Below are 24321 nucleotides of genomic sequence, written 5' to 3'. Positions count from 1 at the left end.
GGCCTGTCAGCAGTGCCTCGAGTATTTACCAAATGCATGGCTGGCATGGTCACATTTCTTCACAGGCGCCAGGGACAGGTGTTCCCGTACTGTGATAACTAACTGATCCAGGGCTCAACCTTTGACGAACTGGGCCTTCTCCTGAACGTGGAGAAGTAAATTCTGTCCCCTGTTCAGAGGATAGTTCATAGGGGTAGTGCTGAATGCGACCCAGGCCAGGGCGTACCTACCAGAAACAAGGTTCCAGGCCACAGGCAGCATCATTTGGCATCTTAAGTCGTTTCCCAACACCACAGTATGCATTTGCCTAAGACTCCTAGGACACATGGCTGTATGCACTTACGTGGTGCAACATGCCAGACTCTGGGTAGTGACTCTGCCTCACCTGGTCCTTGACTCCCTCCTGTGGTGGCTTGATCCACAGATGGTGTGTGCAGGGATCTGCTTCGCCAGCCCCCAGGCAACTCTTGTTAGTGACTAACACATCAGACTTGGGCTAGGGGGACACATTTAGAAGACTTTAGGACACAAGGCCTCTGGTCTCAGGCAGAACTGGCTCTCCACATTAGTGTCAGAGAGCTGAGAGCGGTGTGCCTGGCATGCCAGACTTTCTGAGCCCACCTAACAGGGAAATATATATCAGTTATGACAGACAACACCATGGCGATATTTTATATCGGGGAGTAGGCAACCTATGGCACGTGTGCCGAAGGCAGCACGTGAGCTGATTTTCAGTTGCACTCCCACTGCCCGGGTCCTGGCCACCGGTCCAGGGGGCTCTGCATTTTAACTTCATTTAAAATGAAGCTTCTTAAACATTTTAAAAACCTTATTTACTTTACATACAACAATAGTTTAGTTACATATTGTAGACTTATAGAAAGAGACCTTCTAAAAACGTTAAAATGTATTACTGGCACACGAAACCTTAAATTAGTGAATAAATGAAGACTCGGCACACCGCTTCTGAAAAGGTTGCCAACCCCTCTTTTATATCAACAAACAAGTCGGTGCACACTCCTCTCCCTAAGCCAGGAAGCTCTGTGAGACTTCTGGGTAGAGCATTCAATACACCTGCAAGCATCATATCTCCTTGGGATACAGAATGAGTTTGTTCCACAGCCACGAGTGATCCCTACACCCAGAGGTTGCAAACTCCATCTTCCAATGGTGAGGCTTTCCCTGGATAGACCTCTTTGCCACGCAACTCAACAGGACGTGTCAGTAATGCTGCACCTTACGGAACCAGAGTCCGGGCTCCATAGTGGACACGTTCCTCTTCCCATGGGGAGACCATCTCCTATACGAGTTCCCACCCATCCTGCTCGTTTACAAGTTACTCCTCAAGATATGGAGGGAACAAGCTTTGGTAATATTGATAGCTCCAGCTTGGCCCCACCAACGCTAGTACACATTGGGGCTTCCACTGACATGTCCAGGAGCAGTCACCTTGCTCTTCCCGGACTTAACTCAGAACCACGGCGCCTTCAGCACTTGAACCTCTAGTTGCTGCACTCATGGCATGGAAGCTCCATTGCTGAACCCAGTGGAGCTTGCCTGCTTGGACAGGGTTAGACAAGTCCTCCTTGGCAGTAAGAAATTCTCTACCAGGACTACCTACCTTGTCAAGTGGAAGAGATTTTCAGTCTGGGCGGCACAGCATTTATCTCAGATGCTTGCCACTATACTGTGTATGTTGGACTACCTCCTCCATCTCAAGCAGCAGGGCCTGTCCATGTCATCAATAAGGGTTCACCTGGCCACCATTTCAGCATTCCATCCAGGTTCAGATGGCAGGTCGGTCTCTGCCAACCCTATGATCAGTCATTTTCTGAAAAGTCTTATCCACAGGTCAGGCAACTGATCCCAGGCTGGGACCTCAACCTGGTCCTTTCTAAACTGATGTGTCTACCCTTTGAACCATTGGCGATGTGCTCCCTGCGCGCATGCACTCATGCTCTCTCTCATACAAGGTGGCGTTTCTGGTAGTGATAACCTCAGCCAGGAGGGTATCTAAGCTTAAAGCCTTAACATCAGAGCCCTCTTACACTGTGTTCTGTAAGGACAAGGTGCCACTCAGGCTGCACCTGGCTTTCCTCCCAAAGGAGGTCTCCCAATTTCACATAAACCAGGACCTATTCCTTCCAGTATTCTATCCTAAGCCACACTGGAGCGGTAGGGAGCAGAGTCTTCACTCATTGGATGTCCACAGAGCACTAGCCTTTTGGAACAGCTTTGTTCTCTCAATATAAAAGTCCATTCAACTAGTCATGGCTTTGGCAGACAGAATGAAAAGTCTTCCTGTCTCTTCTCAGTGGATTTCGTCATGGATCACATCCTGCGTATGTGAGTGCTATAATATTGGTAGGGGTGGCTGCCCATCCGATTTACTGTGCACTCCACCAGGGCACAGGCCTCTACAACAGTATTCCTGGCTCACGTTCCTACCCTGGAAATATGCAGAGCGGCGACATGGTCCTCCATTTGTATTTTTGTTGCGCGTTATGCGATCATCCAGCAAGCCAGAGATGATGCAGCCTTTGGTAGTGTGCTGCTCCAGTCAGTAAACAACTCCAACCCTGCCTCCAGAACTTAGGCTTGGGAGTCATCTGATTTGGAATGGACATGAACAAGCACTCGAAGAAATGGTTACTCACTTTCTTGTAACTGTTCAAGATGTGGTGGTCATGTCCATTCCAATACCCATTCTCCTACCCCGATGTCAGAATAGCCAGCAAGAAGGAACTGAGGGGGGTCAGCTTGGCAGGGCCCTATATTGGGCGCCCTGAAGGTGCAACTCTAGGGGGCACCCAGACTGGCCCTATGGATTCTGTTAGGGGGAAAATCTTCTGGCTGTCGTGCATGCAGCGCGCACACGCACTTGATTGGAATGGGCAAGAGCAACAGTTATGAGAAGGTGAATCACTTTTTTTTCTCTATTCAGTTCATTGCCCCTCATGCTCAAACCCTTAATGCCTTCAGCCCCAAAATTAATATGCCATACCTATCGCTTGCTACCTATTAGATGCAATAGATGAAACATGGGTTAGCATATATAGATTCTTACCCCTCACTGTCTTCACCCCCTGCCCATCCCTCCCCCATGTCTCTGAGGCTACTGGGCATCTTTAGAGACTGGATACTAGACTATATTGATTAGTGGTCTGAATTGCATGGCTACCCTGATGATTAGACTTGCTTGATTGGAAGTCCTGGTACACCTGTGTAGTGTTTTTCTTTTACACCAATACTTTTTTCCTTTTCAAAGGCGATGAAATTTTTACTATTAGAGTTGGTTGAACTGTTTCATCTGAAACTTTTTTGGTGGAAAAAAATCACTTTACAAATTTTGTAAAATGGCTTAGCTGAATTCTTTCAGTCAAATCCTAAATTTCCCAAAAAATTAACCAATTCACTTTTAGACTTTCAAAATGTTTTTACTTTTATTCAAAACAACGTAGTTTTGAAATTTTCCTTAGGCATAGAATCTCAAGGTTGTAAGGGACCTCAAGAGGTCATCTAGTCCAACCCCTTGCAGGACCAATATTCAGACTTTTTTTAACCTCAGTTCTTTAAATGGCCCCCTCAAGGATTGAACTCGCAACCCTGGGTTTAGCTCTCCAGTGCACAAACCACCGAGCTATCAGGTGAAATATCTTTTTCACCCAGGATATCTATTTATTTTTTTTGAACTGGTAGTGAACTGAAGAATGGTCTGTTTTTTGTATTTGAAATGCAGAGTATTGCCCATGACTTTACTTAATGAAACTTTTGCCGAGTGGAATTTCTTTAGACAGATTATCCTTCCTCAGCTTATCTTTTCATCAGTTTAGTTCATTTTTATTTTGATCCCATATTGCCCAAACTCTCCTGTATCTCCCCCCTCCCCGTATTTATCATGCATACATGTTATAAACTTGACTGCCTGGGAGGTCAGCAGCAGTAAAATCTATCCAATGGGAAAAACTGCTCCTGAGATTAGCGTATTGCCATCAACATTTAGCTTTAGGAAGCATACTAAAGAGTAACTTCTTTTGCTGCTGCTGCTTCTAGAGACAACTACTTGTTCCATTATCTCTTGGATTTCTGTGTACTTCTCCCTTCATGGACAGATGTACAATGCATAGAAAAAATTCTAGCCAACTCTCGACATTTTTCTTTGTGAAAGGAGCCAGTCTAGCTTGAGGCAGGCCCCATTCCAGGAGATGCTATTAGACAAGCTTTCTGGTTCTTCGTGCTGGCAGCTTGGGAGAAACTAATGCCCCACCTCCTGTTCTGGACAGGCTTTCCAAGACTGTATTAGAATAAAATTTGAAGGTGGCCCAGTAGCAAGTGATAAGCTAACAAAATTGTATTGTGCCCATTTTATCCCAGACTTACTCCTCTGATTGCTAGTTTTTGTGAAGAGGACAGCTTAATTGTTTAAAAAAACACTACCTTATATACTAATCTTTCTCCAAGGTAGTAAAGGTTACTGTGTGAACTGTTAAAGGCTGTTGGAGTCAAATGGAGAAGGTCAAACCATTGGATGAAATGGTCATTTACAGACCACTTTTTTTTTTTTCCCCTCAAATAAAGTAGCATGTTTTCAATGTTTGGAGTAACTTGTTCTAAATTGAGTGGAGGAGGAAAAATCCCAACTTGCAAAATGTCTGCTTTTAGTATGCTTCCTTTTTCTGTCAAATGATGAGTCTCTAAATGACCATGTCACTTACTGCATATTTTGCTGGATATTCATCTAAAAGGAAAATCTAAGGTCTTGCTTCTGATAGAAAACAGAAGCGGATGGCTTCTCAGCAGTGGCGTACATGGAGCAGGATGGAATGTTGCAGTGGATATTGTTTTTCCCCTCTGAAAATATGCTTTAATTCTTGGCTTTGCTGTTTTTCATGCTTTCGCTTATTTCCTTTTCTTTTGGTAAGTAAACTGCTACTTTTTATTCCTATTTATCACAAGCTTTAATGTTTCAGTTGGCTTGCTTAGAAACTGTTACACGCTGCTTTTAAAGTACTGTTATCCTATATTATATCCTCTTCTTGCAGTATTGTAGCCATGTTCCTCTCAGGATATTAGAGGGACAGGGCTGGTGAGGTAATCTTTTTATTGGACCAACTTCTGTTGGTGAAAGACAGGCCTGAAGAGGTCTGTAGCTCAGACTTGTCTCTGTGACCAGTAGAAGTAGGTCCAATAAAAGACTATCCCATCCACCTTGTTCCTCTTCTTGCAAGCAGTTTAAGAGCTGCTATGACATCCTACAGTCTGGCAAATTAAGGTCTGCTTTTTAAGATGTATCTAAACTGCAATCAGGTCAGGGGACATAACCAAGTATTTTAGCACAATTTGAGAACACTACTAATCTGTCTTGCAAAATGCTGTAGTTGGTCTCTGAACAGTTAAATGCTGGAACCTTGACTATAGGCATGCACTTGAGAAACAGTATTCCATCACACTGCTATTACACAGTGACATTACAGTTAAATGTTGTCATTCAATATAGATTGGATATAATTCACAGGGTAAAAATTAAGCTTTTAAAGCCTTCCCCCCCCACCATACTGGCACCTCTTGATGAAACATAGGAGTCGGGAGTATCAGATGTGAAGCCGCATGAAGGTATTTGAGAAGACAACTCAGAGTTCCTCCTACACAAGCATTCAGGTCTTGAGCAGTCCAGGCAAACCAATATACGTTACAACAAATCTTAAACTTGTTCTTCATAATTTAAAAACAATACTAGCTGCCTATTTAATTTTTAAAACAGCAAAAAAATCTACCTCCCTTTCCATTTCTTGCAGTCTTGAAGGAGTCTTGAAGTTTAAATCTCCTCAGTGTGGTAGATATGCTTGCTCTGATCTGCTTAGCTCTAGGAAGTCCCCAAGGCTCTGGGCTGCTATCCCCATGCTGCCCAGGGTCCCTATGGAGAGCTGTCTGCCATTAAGGAATTTTTTTCCAAGAGCCCCCTGTAACATTTTGTGAACCCCTGGGGGTTCACAAACCCCAGTTTGGGAACCATTGCTTTAGGTGGAGATAACCTCCTCAAATGCTCTGTCTAGGCCTAAATTACTAGAGGAGTTGTGGTGGTGTGGGGCTTACCTAAAGAACAGTAAATGTTTAGTCTGTCTAACTAAATTCTTTCTAAAATATTGATTCCCACCCAACTGATTCCTTCAGTAAAGAGGGATAAAACCAAAACAAAATTTGACCCTGCCCTGTTGTTTCTGGAGAACTTTCTTCTTTTGGAGTCTGATTAGAGAACATAGACCTTCCTTGGTCTTACCTGAAAAATGCCCTATGAAGACTTAAAAGGTTCTATTTCATAGGACTGCTGAGGACTTTCACACTACAAGTTTAAGGGTACATTTATTAATATATTTAACAACTTTTAGAGGCTTCTCCAATACGGTAACAAGAAGTAGACCATATTTACTCCCCTGCACTTTTTTGGTCTGATCATCATTCCTGAGTGGAAGAACATTGCTTTATAAGTAGTTGGCTTTAATGCATTAAAAGAATTATTGAGCTGCTGAATCTCAGCTAGCTTTTTCCACCTCTGTCATCTGTAGAAATTCAGCACACCAACTTGTGTTTAGTATTTACGGAAATACAACTTAATGGACCTGATGCTAGTATAGTAAAATGCTTTTCTTAGATCTTTAATATTTCCTTTAAAAGATTCTCTTCAGTACTACTGTAGCATTGTTTGCCTCTTGGATTTTTAAACTTCTCTAAAAATATAATAAAGTGCCCATAGGATTTATCAATGAGTGTATAGACCTGCTACTTTTTTTCTGCAAGCAACTTAAAAATTGCAGTGACATTCCAGGCTATGTTGTGATGAACATCAGCACTGTGTCTCATGCTTCACAATACACCTGAATATCAATAAAAAGTGACCTGTCATGTTGATTAGTTACTTACAAATTTTGATGTTGGAAAATGGCAATCAAAACTTCCTAGGTTTCTACAAGAAATTGGGGAAAACTTATTTACCTCTTGCATATAATTTGAATGACAAATGACTAATTTAAATTCTAAATTTTGATTTTACTCTCCTCCCATTCACTTGTTCAGCAGCTCCTGGCTTTCCTCTTCACTACCTTATTTTCATTCAATCTTTTTTGTTTTTCATTTTCTTCCCTCTCCATCAGCCCCCCTTGTGCATGATCACTAGCTCACTTTTATATAGAAGAGGTTATAGTGCAGCTAATGGCTGGTCCAGCATGCCACTTGAAATTGCAACACAAGCACCTAACACTTCAGGCATGACTCATAAACTAACCTGTATCCTGCAAGAGAAATAACTTACTTCCCCATACTGGAGTGCAAATTATTTTGTTGTTTTATAGAAGTGGCACACCATCTCCAAAGAGGACATCTATTAGTTCGCGGTCACCATCGATAAGGGGCAGCAGAGATCGCTTTACTGGTGAATCATACACAGTGTTGGGTAGGGTGAATTTTTTGCTTTAATGCTTACTTAGTGTTTGAGCAAGGGCAGATACAGTAACTCTTCACTTAACGTTGTAGTTATGTTCCTGGAAAAATGCAACTTTAAGTGAAACAATGTTAAAAAAATCCAATTTTCCCATGAGATTTAATGTAAGGGTGTGGAAGGGCGCTGAGGGTGGAGGTGCAGGAGGAGGCTCAGAACTGGGGCAGGCAGGAGGGTAGCTCCTGTTTGCAGGGGATGCGCAAGTGGCTCTACACAACGTGGCACTGCCCCCATGGCCGCGATTCTGGGAGCTGCTCTCTTCTCTACCCCTCCTGGCAGGGCCACCCAGAATGCAGGGCCCTGGGCTAAGGGGGCCCCGTGTCCTGTCCTGTAGCTCTAAAGCCCCTTTCAGAATGCGGCCTTATGAGCACGGGCAGGAGGAGCAGGGGCAGCCGTGCAGCCAGCGGCCGGAGAGAAGCGGCACTTTCCTCTTCAAAGCCAGCCAGAGAGACGGAGGAAGGGAGGGGGAGGAGGCGGAGAAGAGGAACTTGTGCAATGCTCCCTTGTAAAGTCAGCCAAATGACATAAGGGAGCATTGCACAACTTTAAACTAGTATATTCCCTAATGGAGCAGCAACGTAACTTCGAAACAATGTTAAGCGGGAGGACAGTAAGTGAGGAGTTACTGTAGATCTGGGCTTCCATCAGAAGAGAATTTGTAGCTTGTAATCCCAATGTTTTTCTGACAATGATTTTCCCCAACCTGGGCTCAGACTGGGATCTGTTCTCTAGATTCTCCTTTTTAGAACTGTGCAGAAGTCCTTGTGGTCATTCAGGGACTGAAGATACTTATGTATGCAGGAAATTCTAGTATTTGAGAAGTAGCCTTTTATTGTAAAGTTATCCAAAAGATAGCTAAAATACTTCCGCTTAATGACATTTTGACATTAGCATCAAGGTGCACTAGTTTTGTTAAATACAGCATTCTGTTAAATTACCTGTCTTCCGTAGAGAGCAGAAAAGGCCTCTCTCTGTTCCACCTTAACTGAATGTGATGAATATACACAAGGTTTCTAATAGTCTTAAATTTATTGGATTTTGGTCTGTTTCCACAAGGCTCACTGTCTACAACATCTAAGTCTTTACTTAGCAGTTATTTCTTCAGTGTGAATCATTGTTTTGCCCAGTGGGAAGTATATCCTGTACTGCATGTGTCGGTGTAAAGAATAAAACAAAAACCCTACATCTGTGATCTGTTACAGGAGACACTGCTATTGAAAGTGGACAGCACTACTGGGAGGTCAGAGCCCAGAAGGACTGCAAATCCTACAGTGTGGGAGTAGCGTATAAAAATCTGGGAAAATTTGATCAACTGGGAAAGACTAACACAAGCTGGTGTATCCATGTCAACAACTGGCTACAAACCACCTTTGCCGCAAAGCACAATAATAAAGCCAAAGCCCTAGACATAACTGTTCCAGACAGAATAGGAGTGTACTGTGACTTTGATGGAGGTAACTTTATATTATTGTGGACTTCATAGATTGAAATTTAGTAATGACTGGGTACCACCAAATTGCAGAAGTACATAATACTGTAAATGTGGAAATACATTAGGATTCAACCTAGGACCAACACTAATCTGCCTTTTCATGGTGAGGAGGAAGATCATATTGAGACACGCAAAGGTACTGTCCATAACTGTCGAATTACTTGGCCCCATTTGAAAACAAGAGTTATGAACACTGGAAATTTTTCTGTAACACAGATGTTAAAAAGTCTGGATATAACGTGTGAGGGGAGACTTCTGAAAAAGGGTGAAAACATCCAGCCAATATGGAACTAAGAAATAGACATACACTTTGTCCTGCCTCTCACAACTTACTTGACAAACAAGTAGTTGAAGGGTTATGAACAGAAAAGCAGTGGTTTAATGGCAATATGTTGTAAATCATTGTTTGTCTTCAAGTAGTTGTCCCATTTTCAGATACCCAGATGAACTTGGATTAATCAAAAGATGACTTTAGCTATTTCTCAAATGGAAAGAGCAATAAAATAAAACTATTAAATAGTCTCTAGACAACAACTACTATGGAAACTGCCACTAGACTAAAACTAATCCTAGAGGTTACCTGGGCTTACTGTCTTGGGCTTTCTCTTTCCTTGCAAGTTCTGTGAACTGCCTTGCATTGCCTTCTCAGCCTTTACTTTGCAATGCTGCCACAGATTTTTTTGACAGCTGCTGTCCTTATGTCTGTACTGGACTCTTTGGCCACTCACAGGTGGTGGTGACCTTTTCTGGGCAATACGGTAACCAGGCTAACACACAGCTCTGTAAAGAGGGTAGTATTTGATTCCTTGCTGAAATAAGGAAGTGGAGTATATGGCACTAGTTGAAATTCCTTTAACTTTGTAAGAGATGTTTTTTTGATCAAGTACCAACTCCTCGAAGCAACTCCTGACCATAGCAGGTATAAGAACTTATGAACTTTATATATAAACACACATCATACTGCTCCAAATTCCAGGAATGAAGAGTAACAAATTTCTTGCTGACATTTTGCAGTATGCTGACCGCCTGAGTGTTACCTGTCACTTTGGGGCTCTAGTCCTTCATTGTTCAGACCAATTTTGGATTTATATCTTGTGTATGAAACTTGATGTTAGCAATTTTTAAAACCTGCTTTTCTCTTTCAGGTCAGCTCTCATTTTATAATGCGAGTTCAAAGCAGTTGTTATACACCTTCAAAACAAAATTTACCCAACCATTACTACCAGGTTTCATGGTCAGTACTCAATTAACTTTACTTCTATTTTAGCACTGATGTTTTGACCTCTGTTTTGGTTGCCTAACACTTGGCATATGGGATTCTTGTGAGCATTTTCTTTGAGAAGCTCTCCTCTTTTGTTTGTGGTAGCTCTTCATTGTGCAGCAGGGGGAAGTCTGTGTTAAGTTTATATCTCAACAAAAGCTTAAAAATCACCATTTCCCTTCTTGCCTGCCAAAATAACCAAGCATGCTATGTATCTAGTTCGGGTAGCAGCAGAGTACACTTTTCTAGGAGCTGTCAGAGTAGCAGTAGTGGGAGAGGGGATTGGCTGAGCATCCCTGAGCAGTAGTGGGAGAGGAGACAGGCTGGGGGAAACCACGTAGGGTAGCAGTTCGAACTCACATCATATAAAAGGACACAGCTGGACTTGTCTGGGCTTCCCTCACCAAGCACCTGGACTTTAGTCAACCTCTCCTCTGGGATTCCTATCTCTTGAGCTACAGGACAAAGTTGCTATTTGTGATGCAATATTGAAGATTCAAACCCTGCTCAGAATGTGGTGTGGGATTTTGTGGGGGTCTGGGAGGGGGAGTTAGTTGCCGGCAACCAGGCTCACGTGGGGATTTAAAGGCCCTAGGGCTCTACACGAATTCGTATATAACGTGGTAAAGCAACGGGGTTCAGGCAACACTTTAAAGGGCCCAGGGCTCCCCGCTGCTTTATCATGTTATATCTGAATTCGTGTTATATCAGGGTAGAGGTGTATTCTCATGGTTTTTCCTTTCAGGACCTCTGCATTATTCAGTATACAGGGTGGATGCACAAAGGGGCAGAATTAAGATCACATGGGCAACCTTTTTATTAGCGCACACCCACTTTGTGTCAAGGTCATTAATGAAAATGGTAAATAAGATTGGTCCCAAAACAGATCCCTGAAGAACATTGCTAGTAACCTTCCCCCAGTCTGACAGGTCACCTTTCTGTATCCCCTATAGTCATGATCCTTTCACCTGTAACATACCCACCTTTGAATTCTCATATCAATCTCCATCTTCTCCCATATGAAACTGTGTCAAATACTCTACCTGGATTTCAATAAGGTATCTATTGAATTTAGTTTTGTCTGAAAAATCAGTATCATAGAGATCTGATCTGGTACAGGCAGCAAAGAATCCCTGTGGCACCTTATAGACTAACAGACATTTTGGAGCATGAGCTTTCGTGGGTGAATACCCACTTCCTCAGATGCATCTGAGGAAGTGGGTATTCACCCACAGGGATTCTTTGCTGCTTTTACAGATCCAGACTAACATGGTTACCCCTCTGATACTGGTCTGGTACAATCTACCTTTGGTAAAACCATGTATTTTATCCCAATTACTGGGTCATTTTTCCTTAGTTCCCTGAAGGAACTCATTTCTGATTTCTTTGCTTTAACTCCACTGTCCCCTCTGACAATCTTCATCATGACATCACTGTGTACTAGGCAGTGCCTCTCATAGACACTTGCAGGTTATTTTGAGTAGAATTCCCCATAGGAAGTGGGTGTCTCCTGAAAGGGCCAACTGTAGTTTTATAATGTAAAGTTCATCTTTAATTTGCATTTGAAAATGTGGGTGGGGGAAAAATGGATTTTACTGGCTTTGAAACATTGACTTATTGTAGCTTTGTGTAATGGTTTATCTTCTAGGTCTGGTGTGGTGGACTTGCATTGAGTACCGGATTGCAGGTGCCGAGTGCTGTGAAAATGCTCCAGAAGAGTGAAAATGGATTAAGTGGTTCAGCTAGCAGCCTAACCAATGTTACCCAATAATGTGTCTATTTAGATACTATACTCCTGTTTCTGAGTGGGTTTTTCTGTGCAGCTGCTATTCACAGGAGCTTGTGAGCAATGGATTAACTGGCTTTGCTACCCACTGCTGCTTTAAGTCTGGGCACCAATAGTGCAAAGATTCTGGTTTGAAGCATTAGCAGAAATTTACTGTGAATCCAGAGAGCCAGACAGAAAGTGAGTCTGACTTTTTCTGATGTTTTGGATGGGGAAGTCAGGAGATGTAGCTATGTGCTTTTATATTAGACTGAATTTGATTGTATTAGATACTTGATCATTTCAGTATAACTGCACATGGCAGGTATGATCTTAGTTTGAAAAGCACTTACTGCTACTCACTTTTTTCACTCGTTTCCCTCACCTGAAAAGGAGTCCATTTTGAGCTTCTAAATGGAAGCTTTAAATATGTGACCCTCTGAAGAAACCGGTCCCTCAAATTTCAGATATGGCATGATACAAGTTTGAGATTTGAGATGTTCTCCTAGAGTAGCTAATACAATTTTGACACAGGTTGGCTACCCTCTGGTATTAGTTGAATAAATAGTCTATCATTTTGTGGTGGTCTTTAGTTGTCTAGATGGGCACAGTGCTGAGTATCCTTTTATAGGCTATTCAGTTAGAATATGAGCTCAGTAATCCTGCATCACTTTAGTGAAAATGAAGACGTCGCATCAATTTTACACCAGTGTTTTCAGAGCATTCCTGATCTTTACTGTGTGAGCCCTCTGCTTAGATTATTGGGGAGATACGCATAATAGCACACTTTCCCCGATATTACCCTTAATAAGCTTTCAGCTATATTTGATAACTTTTTTAAGCATCCGGCTTGGAGTACGGGTAGGCTTTAAAGTGCTTCCATGCTTTCTATATTTAAGTGTCTTGTTTTTAATATGCAGTTTAAATAAGAGTTTTTGTCCTGTTTCTACCAGATTTATATAATTTAAAACCTTTTTGAATGAGTTTGAAGTGTGTAAACATGCAAAGATGCTGGTGGTGGTGGTGGTGAGGTGTCTTAAGACTTCAAGAATGCAGCTAAATAAAGCTGAGTAGACAGCCCAACACTCATTCTGTGTTGCACTTATGACATTACATTCATTTTAATGAAGAAATAGTACCACTAATTTCACTAAATTACATAGTAACCATGCACATAATGTAGCACATCAGTTCATCGTACTTAATCTACTATATGCACTCTTGCTCCTTTCAAAAAGCAAGACATATGCATATCTAAAGTTAGACTGAGCAGCATATCACTTACTGCTCAACCCCACCTGTATCACTTGTAACATAAGTAGATGGCGAGTAGTAAGAACTACTCACTAGCAAAACATTGTCTAAATAGAATGAGACTACAAAACTGGAAAGCTACTAGGAGCTTAAAAATACAAGAGCATAACTTCAATGGGTAGGACCATCTTTGAAAGCTCTGGATTTTTTTTAGTTCTGAACCCCCTCAAGTTCTTACCTTTTTAAATGGACCCTCCCATCTGAAAGGCTCCCCAAGCAACTCTTTCCTTACTGCCTGCGATCTCCAGAATGAAACAATTCTGGTTGTGCTGATTAGAGAGAATCACTAAAAATTGCTGAGCTTCCTCTCATCCCTTTCATGGGACTGAATGTGACTACTTTTTCCAACTTCAGAGTTCTCCCCTGAAACAGGACAGAGCATTAAACTGTTACTAGACCCCTGCACCAGCCCCCCTCCTCTTATCATTTTAATGGTTTGTACTCCTCTGTAAAGATTGCTAATCTAAATTGTTTGTTTTTTTATAAAATCTGTTTATGGTTCTTATGCTGCTTTGGGAGAGACATATGCTGCACTCAATGTTTTTAACAAACAATAGAATCACTCTTCAGTATAAGGGATTTTGTTTTATAAATAGAACAGATGCAGACCCCTCCCACAGCAATTTCATATGGATGTCTGCTTCCGTGTACTTCTCCCTATTGAGGCAACCAGTTGCTAATTGGAGATCTTGGAGAGAATATCTAGTGACTAGAGAATATCTTTAGCAGCAAACCTTTGCATACAGTAGCAAAATTATTCATGTTAATGGAAAGAGCTAAGAGAACATTTTAGTATAAAAGTCTGTTTTGTACTAGCGTTAAATCTCTTAATCAGTGTTTCCCTTCCTAATCTAGTCAAGGATCCCACCAAATGACTTGCAGATGATGGACAATATTGTGACCAATTTTAATTCTATAATTAAAGGTCTCTTATGGTGCACAGTCACACTAAGACTTTTCTACGAGCATAATGCTGGTGGCTGTAGTGAAATGCCTCCCTTTTTGGGAGTTGAACTGAGATATGGGGAGGGGATGATTTGCACTCCACACATTCGGGCCCTGCAAACAGAGACCTTCATCTAAGTTTAGGAGCACTTCAGGCCTTCCTCTTGAAGGAAAGTAGAGTGAAGAAATCTCATGCGACAACTTTGGCGATCACAGGCAAAATCAGATGCATTTTAATCTGTTTTATACATAGTTGAATTTGGCCCATGATCTCGGGTAGTGTTGCACAGCATTTGCTACTCCTTTTTAAGAAACTGAAGATAAGCTAATTACCTTTTTTGGTATTCAGTTCCATATATGAATTTAACATTTTCTCATGGCTTATTTTATAATATGGTTATACAAATCTTTTTTTGTTGGGAGAGAGGAAGAAAACAGCTTCCAGTATGTTCTCTCCTTTGCTACACTTCTTGTTCAATTTGAATGTACAAAACTGAAAACTTCAAATGATTGGCAAATGGTTTTGTGCTAAATGAGCTCAATAACATCTGAATCAGCTTATTGTCATACTCTGGGACAGTCCAGGTTGTCTTAGTAAAGCCATCATCCTAATTACCTTCATTTTTGGAGAATCAGGTCCTTAATGCAGCAACATGAGCATTCATAAATGTCCAGTGAATTGAGGGAGTGAGGCATGCAGGATGGGGCATAAATTGTGATTTAGAAGGGAGGTGTAAGCTTTGTTTTTATTTTGAGACTCTTAAGTTGATGGTAATAAAGGTTAGTTTCTGCTCCTATCTGTCCATCTCTAACTTTTCAGTGTGGGATAGTTAGCTACAGTCCCTGCTAAGTTCTCCTTTACTTTGTATAAAAGTGAGTGTCTGCTACAAGGTAACACGTAAGGGGGGAAAAAAACAGTAACCACAGAGTCAAACCCAAAAATTGAATGCAGATACATAATTTTACTTGAACATATTTTAGCAAATTGTAAGGGAACCTGCAAGGCACACTTGATTATGCACACGATGTAGACAATTGAATTCTTGATTTTTTTTTCTTCTCTTAAACTATTATGGTATCTTAGTTTGAAACAAGCTGAAGTATTTAGTATTGACTTATGCTGCACAAGGTTTGTTTTGAAATCCAAGATATAGCTGTTCTAAATAATGTATGGGTTATTTTGCCCTTAAAGTTTGAAGTTACTCTACAGTAGTTAATGCACAAGTGTTGGATTTTTGCTGCTAAGTCTCCTTTTTTGTAAATAGAATATAGAGATAAGGAATTGCCTTAAGCACTTCAGATTTTTTTCTTAGAATATGATTTATTTGTGCTAACATCTTGCAGATCTGCTTTTTAAATTTGTGCAAAGTAAAGGTATATTTAATGGTATTGCATAGGATCTTGGGTGCTATTTTTAGGTACAGTGTAAGCAAAGGTAAAGTAATAGCTGCAGCTTCAGAATGAGTTGATATAGGAAGAATGTATGAATACCCTGAGACTTGTTTTTTTGTTTTTTCTGGCAAGTGGATTTTATTGGAGGCTACTCGACCACTTGATTTGATTGGGCAAATTTGCAACCCTCTTGAATGGTGGTGCTGACACAGCTCCTGTTAGAGTTGTGCAAGATTCTTTGTATCTAGCACAGTGTTTCCAAGTATGTAAGTAATCTAATGGCCTTGCCTATTGTAAAATTCAAGTATTTTGGGGGGAGGAGGGGAGTTGTAGCTAAATATGAGTTCTCTTGTAAAAATGTGATTTATCTTAAATGCATTTCTGTATATTTACAAAACCTTTTGGTTAAGGGTTTACTGTTTCTTTTTGTAAATTACATTACTTCTATTTGTTAACAGCCCATAATAATGGGTTTTTAATGTAGTGGTAAACTGTAAAAATACATTTGCATAAAAAGGTAGTGGAAGTATGTGAATCTACTAAAGTTAAGGGGTATTGGATAGTTGATAACATACATGCATTCATATCTTAAGTCTGTCTTCAGGTAGAGGGTATAAAGGGCAGTGACTGAATTTTCAGTTTAGACTTCTATGGTCTTTCAAAAAGCTTCTAAGTAGGAAAAATAAGTATGTACCCTGTGTAACAAGGTTGCAGAAGCATACACATCAGTTTCCTACATCTTTTCTAAATTATTGCTCCTTCACATCTCACACATACAAGATGAGGAAACTAACTGGTTGCTATAGGGAAAATATCCAGCTCTCCCCACAAACCCCTATCTTCTGAGCATAGTAGCTTATTGGATTTTAATCATCTTGGTAGACTAGTTCAAGTGTGATCTCCCATCTAAACTCAGATTTTTCTAAACATTTTATTGACTGTTGGAAGGGGAAATCTGGATTTTGTTTTCCCAGGCAATGAAGTGGGATTTACGCATAATCTCTGACTATTAGGCAAAGATTTTCATTTCCCCTCATTGTTTAACACCTCTTTTGCTGCATGTGCCTTTCATAAGTGGAGCTATAATCACTTCTCCTGCTGTGGCATAATGTGTTGAGTGTACTTGGTGATCCTGAATTGTCACATTGATTTTTACTCTACAGATTGCACATTGATTTCCATGTACATCACTTTGACAATACCTCAGGTATTCTGTAATCAGTGCTTCATTCCTCATTCTTTGTATAAAGTATCCTAAGATAACAGACCTGTCATAGCAAGACTACAGGGGTGCCTTAGAGCCCACAGAGTATTTTATTTGCTGTGTCTTTAACTCAAACTGTGTATGTCTTACAAACATTTTGTATTAATAAATTAATTTTGAAACATTAGCTGCATAATACCCTTGTTACAGCTTCTCCTTTTGATTTTCATGCCAGAGGAAGGCAGCATCTTATTTTGGCTGAAATATAAACTAACTTTAGGTTGACAGACGTTCCTACTTGACCATTAAGATATTGGTGTGTGTATTATACTGCAAGTATTAAATTAGATCAAAAACAAACATGGTCTACTGAACAGAATGAGTGACCATTCTATAGTTACCTCTTTCTGAATTCCAGCATTCTACTTCATCTTTTCTCTAATCTCTCCCCTTATCCGGTCTTAATTACTATTTCTTCAATATATTTTCCTGATGTTTTGATGTAACCACTAGTTTGAATGCAAAAGTTTATTCATATTTTTAATTCAAAGAGCCACATTCAACACTGTCAAAATGGAGCCTTGTAATAGCTGTAAGAATCTACTTAAATGTCAGGCAAAACTGCACTCTTCACTGAATGTCAGACTGACTTTATTAATGTTTTTCAGCAGTATAGCATAAAAGCTGCTGAATACAGAGTTTGAGAGCTGCACCCAGAGGGAAGCAGGTCATACCAGCAATAAGCTGAAGTACTAATGGATCTGTCTCTTAGGATCCAGTGCTGCATGGATTATAAGTGGTTTCCTGCTGTTTTTGAGCTGTCAGAACCATGTGGGGAAATAAGATGTCAATTTGTATCTGCATCTTGGCAAATGCACACTGCAAGTTTTTCTCCTGTCACAGGAAGGCTTATCCAGTTCCCCTTCCCATTTGTAGCTGTCTACTTCACCCATCCTATAAATAGCTGTTAAATAGGTTTTTGGGGGGGGGAGAGGAGACATGAACTAAAGTCAGCTAGTCCACTTCATCTATGTCACTTGTATTTCTCCTTGCCCAACTATTTTTCTATTTATAGGACTGTAGCCCTAACCTCTTTGTCCCAAGGTCATGTCTGTGTAAATAACAGTCCTAGCATTAAAGAGCTTTCTCCTAGGTGGCCAAAAAAAGTGAAGTCCTGCCTGTTTAACAGATGCAATTGTAAAATGATGCTTTGGGCCCCTGGTGCCATCTGTACTTCCAGGTATCCTTAAGGATCCAGCAGCACTCCAAATTGAAAACTTCTTAAATGAAAGGACAGGAAGGACAATCACCCCACTTCCCCTTAATACACACAGTGCCTCCCTTATGTCTACACTAAGCTTCTACCAGCTTACCTTTTATCTAAGGGTTCTATGTGTTCACTACCAACGTTAAAGCGGTGCAACATGGCTGTGTAATTGTGGCACCAGTGCTGGTAGAGCACTATCGCAGTGCTGTTTTTAAAAAAAAACAAAACACACACGCCCTGCAAGGGGAGTCACTACCAGCACTGATGTACTGTTTACACTACCCCTTTACAGCACTGAAACTCTCTCTGAGGGGTGTGGAAAAAAACCACGCCCCTGAGCCTTGCAAGTTTCAACACTGCAAAATGGCAGTATAGACAAGGCCTAACTGTTGCTCTCCGCCAGGCTTAAGGAAAGCAAAGATGCTGTACCATCTGGCTTTGATAGTTCTATGCCTGTTTTCTGTGTGCCATGTGTATCTTGATAGAACTACAGCCTAAATTGTTTCATTACTTTCCTCAGCATGACATACAGCAGGGGCAATCAAAGTCAGCCTGGCAGAACATGTATGAGAACTGCCTCTGGACAGAAGGAATTGATCAAAATCACATTCTCTGATCTCTTGGGGCCAAAGCCTGTTCAAATCAAAAGAAGTTGTGCTATTGATTTCAATGGGAACAGGCTTTGACCTTTTGGAGAAGAAGGAACAAAACCACTCAAGCAAGGGTGCTGTTGCTTATACCACAGGTATCAAAGACTGCTGCCTCTGTGAGCAAGTCAGCAGGCATCTGAGCTTTACTGACTTCTCCTTTGCAATAGACAATCTATGAGCTTGAACAGTCTTTCTACTGTATCCAATTCATAAGTCCAGCTGCAAAGGTTCAAGGAAAGAGGAAGGCTCCAGATTACCTCAGTCCCTAGGTTCGAATGATTCCATCGGTATATACTTGTAGGCCAGAGGCTGGAGCAGTAATCAAAAACAGTGTTTTAAACACCAAAACAAGACTACCAGATTTAAGCATAGGCTTTTGTGGGTAAAAAACTCACTCCAGCTGCATCAGATGTTTAAACACCTTCTATCCCATGCCCCCCTGGGCCCTCCTAGGACTCATGACCAACTTAACAGCACGCTGTGTTAGCATATGCAGTCTTAAAGTTTCTTAGCATATGTATTGAGCTATTTAAACTCAAAGAATGAATGCTGGTCCTAGATCAGAGTGCAGCTCCACTCCTCCTTGGGGGGGCTAACCTCCCCAAATCTTTCCAGTACTCTGTATCTGCTTAAAAAATCTCTTGCCCATGTACCACCCTACTTGCACTTCTGCCTGCAATGGATACAAAATCTGTATTCCTATCCATAGGCAGCAACTTCCATTACCATGGGGTGCTTGGGCACCAGGAATATTCAGAGCCAGGGGCCCTGCTCCACCAAAATTTGGGGCCAGGGCAGCCCCCTGCCCCCAAAAGTGTCCCATGGCCCTGACTTGTTGCCCCTGTCCCCCTGCTCACCTTTCCTGGGCCTGTGAGCAGAGCATTTATCTCTGTATCCTCCATGCTGCTTCCTTGCAGCAGCAGTGCCCCCTTTCTGCACTGCCCAGGCAGACTGACTCTAAGCCTGCCCTTCCCCCTCAAACCCTTCCCTTTTCAGGCAGGACTCTCCAGTAGTACAGCCCCCTGGCCCCATGCTGGGCAAGGTGGCAGCCCTATCCCTCACCCCCCCTGAGGCTACAGTCATGGGCAACAGCAGGGGAGGAGGTGCACACTGCACCCACTACAGGGGAGACAAGGGAGATTCCTGGACCTGAGGGTGGCCCTAGGAGCACAGGGGCAGGAAGGGGGGGCTCCTCCCCCAGACGCTGCTGCCAGCAGGGAAAGGGCTGGGGGAGTCCTGTCTGGCCCCTGTCCTGGAGCAGCCTGCCTGCACCCTAAAGTCATCCCCAGCCCTGACCCACCCCAGAGCCCCCCCACCTTCAACCTGAGCCCCTCCAGCATCCCAAACACCTTATCCCCAGTCCCAGCAAGAGCCCTCACCCCCCACACCCTTACTCTTGCCCTGAGCCCTTCCCACACCCCAAAGCCCCCATTGCCAGCCCCAGGCAGAGCCTTCACTCCCTACACCCCTACTCTTGCCCTGAGTCCCTCCCACTCCAACCCCCTTATCTGCAGCCACAGCCCTCACCCATCCCCAAACTCCCTCTCAGAGCCTGCACCCCCATCTCCACCCCAGCCTAGGGCCTGCACCTCAGCCCTCCTCCCAGAGCCCTGAGCAGGTGTGGGGGGGGGGTGGAGTAGGGGCAGGGGCAGGGTCTAGGCACCAGCAGAATCCCACAAACAGGCCACCCCTGTCCCCGCCTGCTCGGCAGACATGCTCCGCAGCTTTGCAGGGAAGTTCCAGCTCGCCTGGCTTTGGAGGCGAGCTTACCCCGGGCCTCCTGCCCACCAGGAACTCCCAGCTCCTGCGCCAGGCTCGTGCTGGCTCCATCGGTGGAGGCAGCAGCGTGACCCCGGCCGCCTGCAGCGCTCCCACGACCCGCCAGGCGGCCGACCTCGCGCCCTTGCTGACGCATGCGCAGACTGTCCCACTGCTCTACCAGCCGCAGCCCTTCTCCGGGCACGCGCTTTACGGCTGCTGCAAAGCGCCCCCCCGGCCGACGTTGCGGCGCGCGGCGGCAGCCCAGGTAACGGAATGGCGGCCCGCGGGCAGGGGGAGGGGTCCCTAGTAACGGGCCGGGAGGTGGCGGTGCTCGGGGCGGATCCGGCCCAGGTCACTTGGTGGGGCCCGCGGGTGGCGGTGCGGCGAGGGAGGTGCAGGGCCCCCCCCCCAGTAACGGCGGGAGAACCGGCCCCGAGCCGGGCTCTGCTCACAGCAGCGGCCGCTGCCTGCGCTGCGCGGGGCTGACTCGGGCCGGCCCTGGTTCGGCCCAGAGCTGTGCTGCGGGTCAGGGTTGCCGCTTGTCCCCTGGGGTGGGAAAGACGCAGCCCCCTCCCCACCAGAACCTCTTTAGAGAGCGCCGTGTAGCGCAAACAACGCTAGTGCTGAGCGCTTCCTGTGCTTGGGGCTGCCGGCTGCCTCATCACAGAAACCCGGTCCCAAAGCCCCTCTTCCGAGCCCCTTCCGCCGCTCACTCAGCACCCCCCCGGCTCTCCCTCACCCACTTTCACTGGGCTGGGCAGGGAGTCTGGGTGCAAGAGGGGGCTGTGGGTTGGGGTGCAGGAAGGAGGTGGGGGTGTGGACAGTGGGAGAGGGTTCTGTCCTGGGGCAGGGGGGTTGGGGTTCAGGCTCTAACCAGGCGGCACTTACCTCAGATGGCTCTCAGAAGCAGCAGCATCTCCTAGGCTCACGGGCGGCCTGGCAGCCCTGTGCCGGTAAGCACTGCCACCGCAGCTCCCGTTGGCCACGGTTCCCCATTCCCAGCCAATGGGAGCAGCGGAGTTGGCACTTGGGGCAGTGCGCAGAGGCCCCTGGCTGCATCTCCTGCTAGGAGCCGCTGGACATGCTGGCCGCTCCTAGGAGTGGCATGGAACCAGGGCAGGTAGGGTGCCCGCCTTAGCCCCGCTGCGCTGCGGACTTTAGCGGCCTAAAATCTCCCGGATTAGCTTCAGTAGCCTCTGAGAGATCAAGACCAATTCCGGGAGACTCATGGTCAAAACAAGAGGGTTGGCAACCATAAATATGCTTAAAGAACTTTTCAAAGATTAACTATTCTGCAGAATGTAGAATTCCTCAGAACATAGAATTTAAGGCAAGAAGGGGCCATGAGATCATCTAGTCCAGTGCTTTTCAACCTGTGATCCATGGACTCCTGAGGGGTCTACAGACTATGTCTAAGATTTCCAAAGGGGTCTACAGCTGCATGTGGAATTTTTTAGGTGTCTGCAGATAAAGGTTGAAAACCACAATTCTAGTCTGACCACTTCTGGATCACAGGCCACCACCTTGTACCTGCACAGTAACTGATGACCAAAATGAGACCCAAATATTACAGTCCACAGGAGACTAGCCTGTTACATGCCCCAGACAGAGAATAGGAGAGTGCACCAATGTCTGAGGCCCTTATAATGCCAGGGATTAAGTGAAATATGGCAGATTATCTTGGCAAGTCAGCCGCACCCACACTCCACAGAGGAAGATGACATCCCCTCACCCCCAGTCACTGCATATCTGATCTGGGGGAAAATTCTTTCCTGACCCCTCCTATGAGGCTCAGTTAGACCCTGACTATGTGAGCAAAATCCAGCCAGCCAACCACCTGAGAGAATGCTCTATGCTACTCAGAGCCCTAACCCTCCTTGTCCAGTGTCTGATCTGCAATGATGATTCAGAAGAATGAGATTTAAAAAAAAAAAGCCTGTCAGAATACATTTGGCGGGGGGGGGGGTTATTTACAACTGTTACGATAAAACTGGCATGCTTGAATTACCTGAAACCTAGTGAGTAGCTAGCATAGATGAGATTAGAATTTGACTCTCTATCCTGAGCTCAGACCACTCTGCCAACCAGACAAATCCTTTATTTTTGAAACTGGACACTGCTTTCATATTTCAGACACATACTGTTTGATTGTGTGCTGGTGTTAGTGCCAGAATAGAGTCCAGTTTATAAAGTAGCTGAAAGCCTTATTAGAGAAGAACTGTAGGTGTTTCCCATGCAGCAGATTTCCCAAATTATGCCAGATCAGAAGTGACCGATTGAGCTGGAGTCTCAAACTTTGATCCCCTGAATGATAGTTGTGTTCTATTACTACTGCTATATTTAAATGTTGGTGTTCAAACTCACTATGCTTAAGGCTCTGATTTATGTTTGGTTGACTAGCATCATCAGTACTATTTGAAGCTCATTTTATATCAGTGGTTCTCAAACTTTTGTACTGGTGACCCCATTCACGTAGCAAGCCTCTGAGTGCCACCCCTTCTTATAAATTAAAAACACTTTTTTATATATTTAACACCATTGTAAATGCTGGAGGCAAGTGAGGTTTGGGGTGGAGGCTGACAACTCATGACCCCAGTTTGAGAACCCCTGTCTTATATGGACAGGAAACCGGAAGCTATTTAGCTAAGGAAGAGCAGGATTGAAGAAAGGAAATGAACCAAATGTTATCACTCTGAGCAACACAATACATGAGATGTAATCACAGTGTAAATGACTGTTCTAGTATCTGGTATCTCCTTGAATGCAGGGTTTTCTCTCACATAATGAAGTTTCACTGCATTCTCATTAGATGTCCCAATTTCTGGTCAAGTGAAAGGAAAAATAAAACACGTTCTCTTTCCTATCAGTCAATCCTGGTTTCTTGCTCTGATTGTTGTGGATCTGTTTTTCCCCTTTCTCTCATTATAGTTAAATATTTTAAATAACAAAATGGTCTCAATACTAAAATTGTTCCTCTCCCCAGCCAATGAGTCTTTTTAGGTAGTCTCTCTTATTTAGTTGGCATTTCTTCCTCTTCAGTAGGTGATTGTTCCTTATTAAACATAATAGTTACACTTTGATAGTATTCTCACTCCAGTAGCTTTCCTAGATGTCTTGCTTATATAGTTAGGATTGCATCTAGATTGGCTGTAGTTTGAAGGGGTTTTATTTGTTTAAAATATGTTTTTTCAAAGATAAGACTAGAAATCCAGTAGTCTCACTGATTAGCACCCATTTCATGTGGATTTACTTATAATTTGCATTACTCTTGTTTTCTTTTGTAAGTACTTTATGTTCACACAATTTACTATAGTTTCAATTAACTTTTCAGAACTGTTATACTTTATTATTAAAAAGTAGATTTTGTATGTATTTTTTTTTACTGAAACTAAGTGACCTTCCTTTGCTCACAGAAAAGCAAAGAAGTAATACGCACTCTGAAAAGATGAAAAAGACTGAGCTGATTTCAAGTGATAATCAAGTGAGCCCTGAAGACTAATGCAGAGAATTAATAAGAACGTGGTTTTGGCTCTTCTTACTTTGACAAGTTCAGTGTTTCTCCTGTTCCAGTTGTACTATTATAAGTACTACTTATCTCCAAAGGTAAAAAAAAATCACTTTAAAGACTTGAATTTGGCAAAAAAAAAAAAAAAATTAAAATAGTACTTATGCTCAAGTGCATTACAAATATTAATTAATTATTACTCAAAAATCCCTGTGGGATTGACAACTATTACCATAAAATTGACATGCAAAAATTAAGTACATTACCCAACAG

The 24321-nt window shown here is 43.1% G+C and overlaps 2 protein-coding genes across 2 annotated transcripts in view; both read left to right on the top strand.

Annotated features, from left to right (window-relative positions):
* FSD1L (fibronectin type III and SPRY domain containing 1 like) overlaps positions 1–17059 on the top strand; it is a 60764-nt gene extending 43705 nt beyond the window's left edge. The window contains 4 exon segments of the mRNA XM_030567237.1: positions 7347–7447; positions 8695–8946; positions 10130–10218; positions 11894–17059. Coding sequence (XP_030423097.1) covers positions 7347–7447; positions 8695–8946; positions 10130–10218; positions 11894–12016 — 565 coding nt within the window. The 3' untranslated portion in view covers positions 12017–17059.
* Positions 17060–20732: 3673 nt separating this feature from the next.
* Positions 20733–24321, top strand: part of FKTN (fukutin) — a 45280-nt gene continuing 41691 nt past the window's right edge. Inside the window, 2 exon segments of the mRNA XM_030565870.1 lie at positions 20733–20808; positions 23957–24146. Of these exon segments, the coding sequence (XP_030421730.1) occupies positions 24042–24146 (105 nt within the window). The 5' untranslated portion in view covers positions 20733–20808; positions 23957–24041.

This window comes from Gopherus evgoodei, chromosome 6 (assembly GCF_007399415.2).
Source record: "Gopherus evgoodei ecotype Sinaloan lineage chromosome 6, rGopEvg1_v1.p, whole genome shotgun sequence".
Classification (NCBI taxonomy): domain Eukaryota; kingdom Metazoa; phylum Chordata; order Testudines; family Testudinidae; genus Gopherus; species Gopherus evgoodei.
This window is presented reverse-complemented; position numbering and strand designations above follow the sequence as displayed.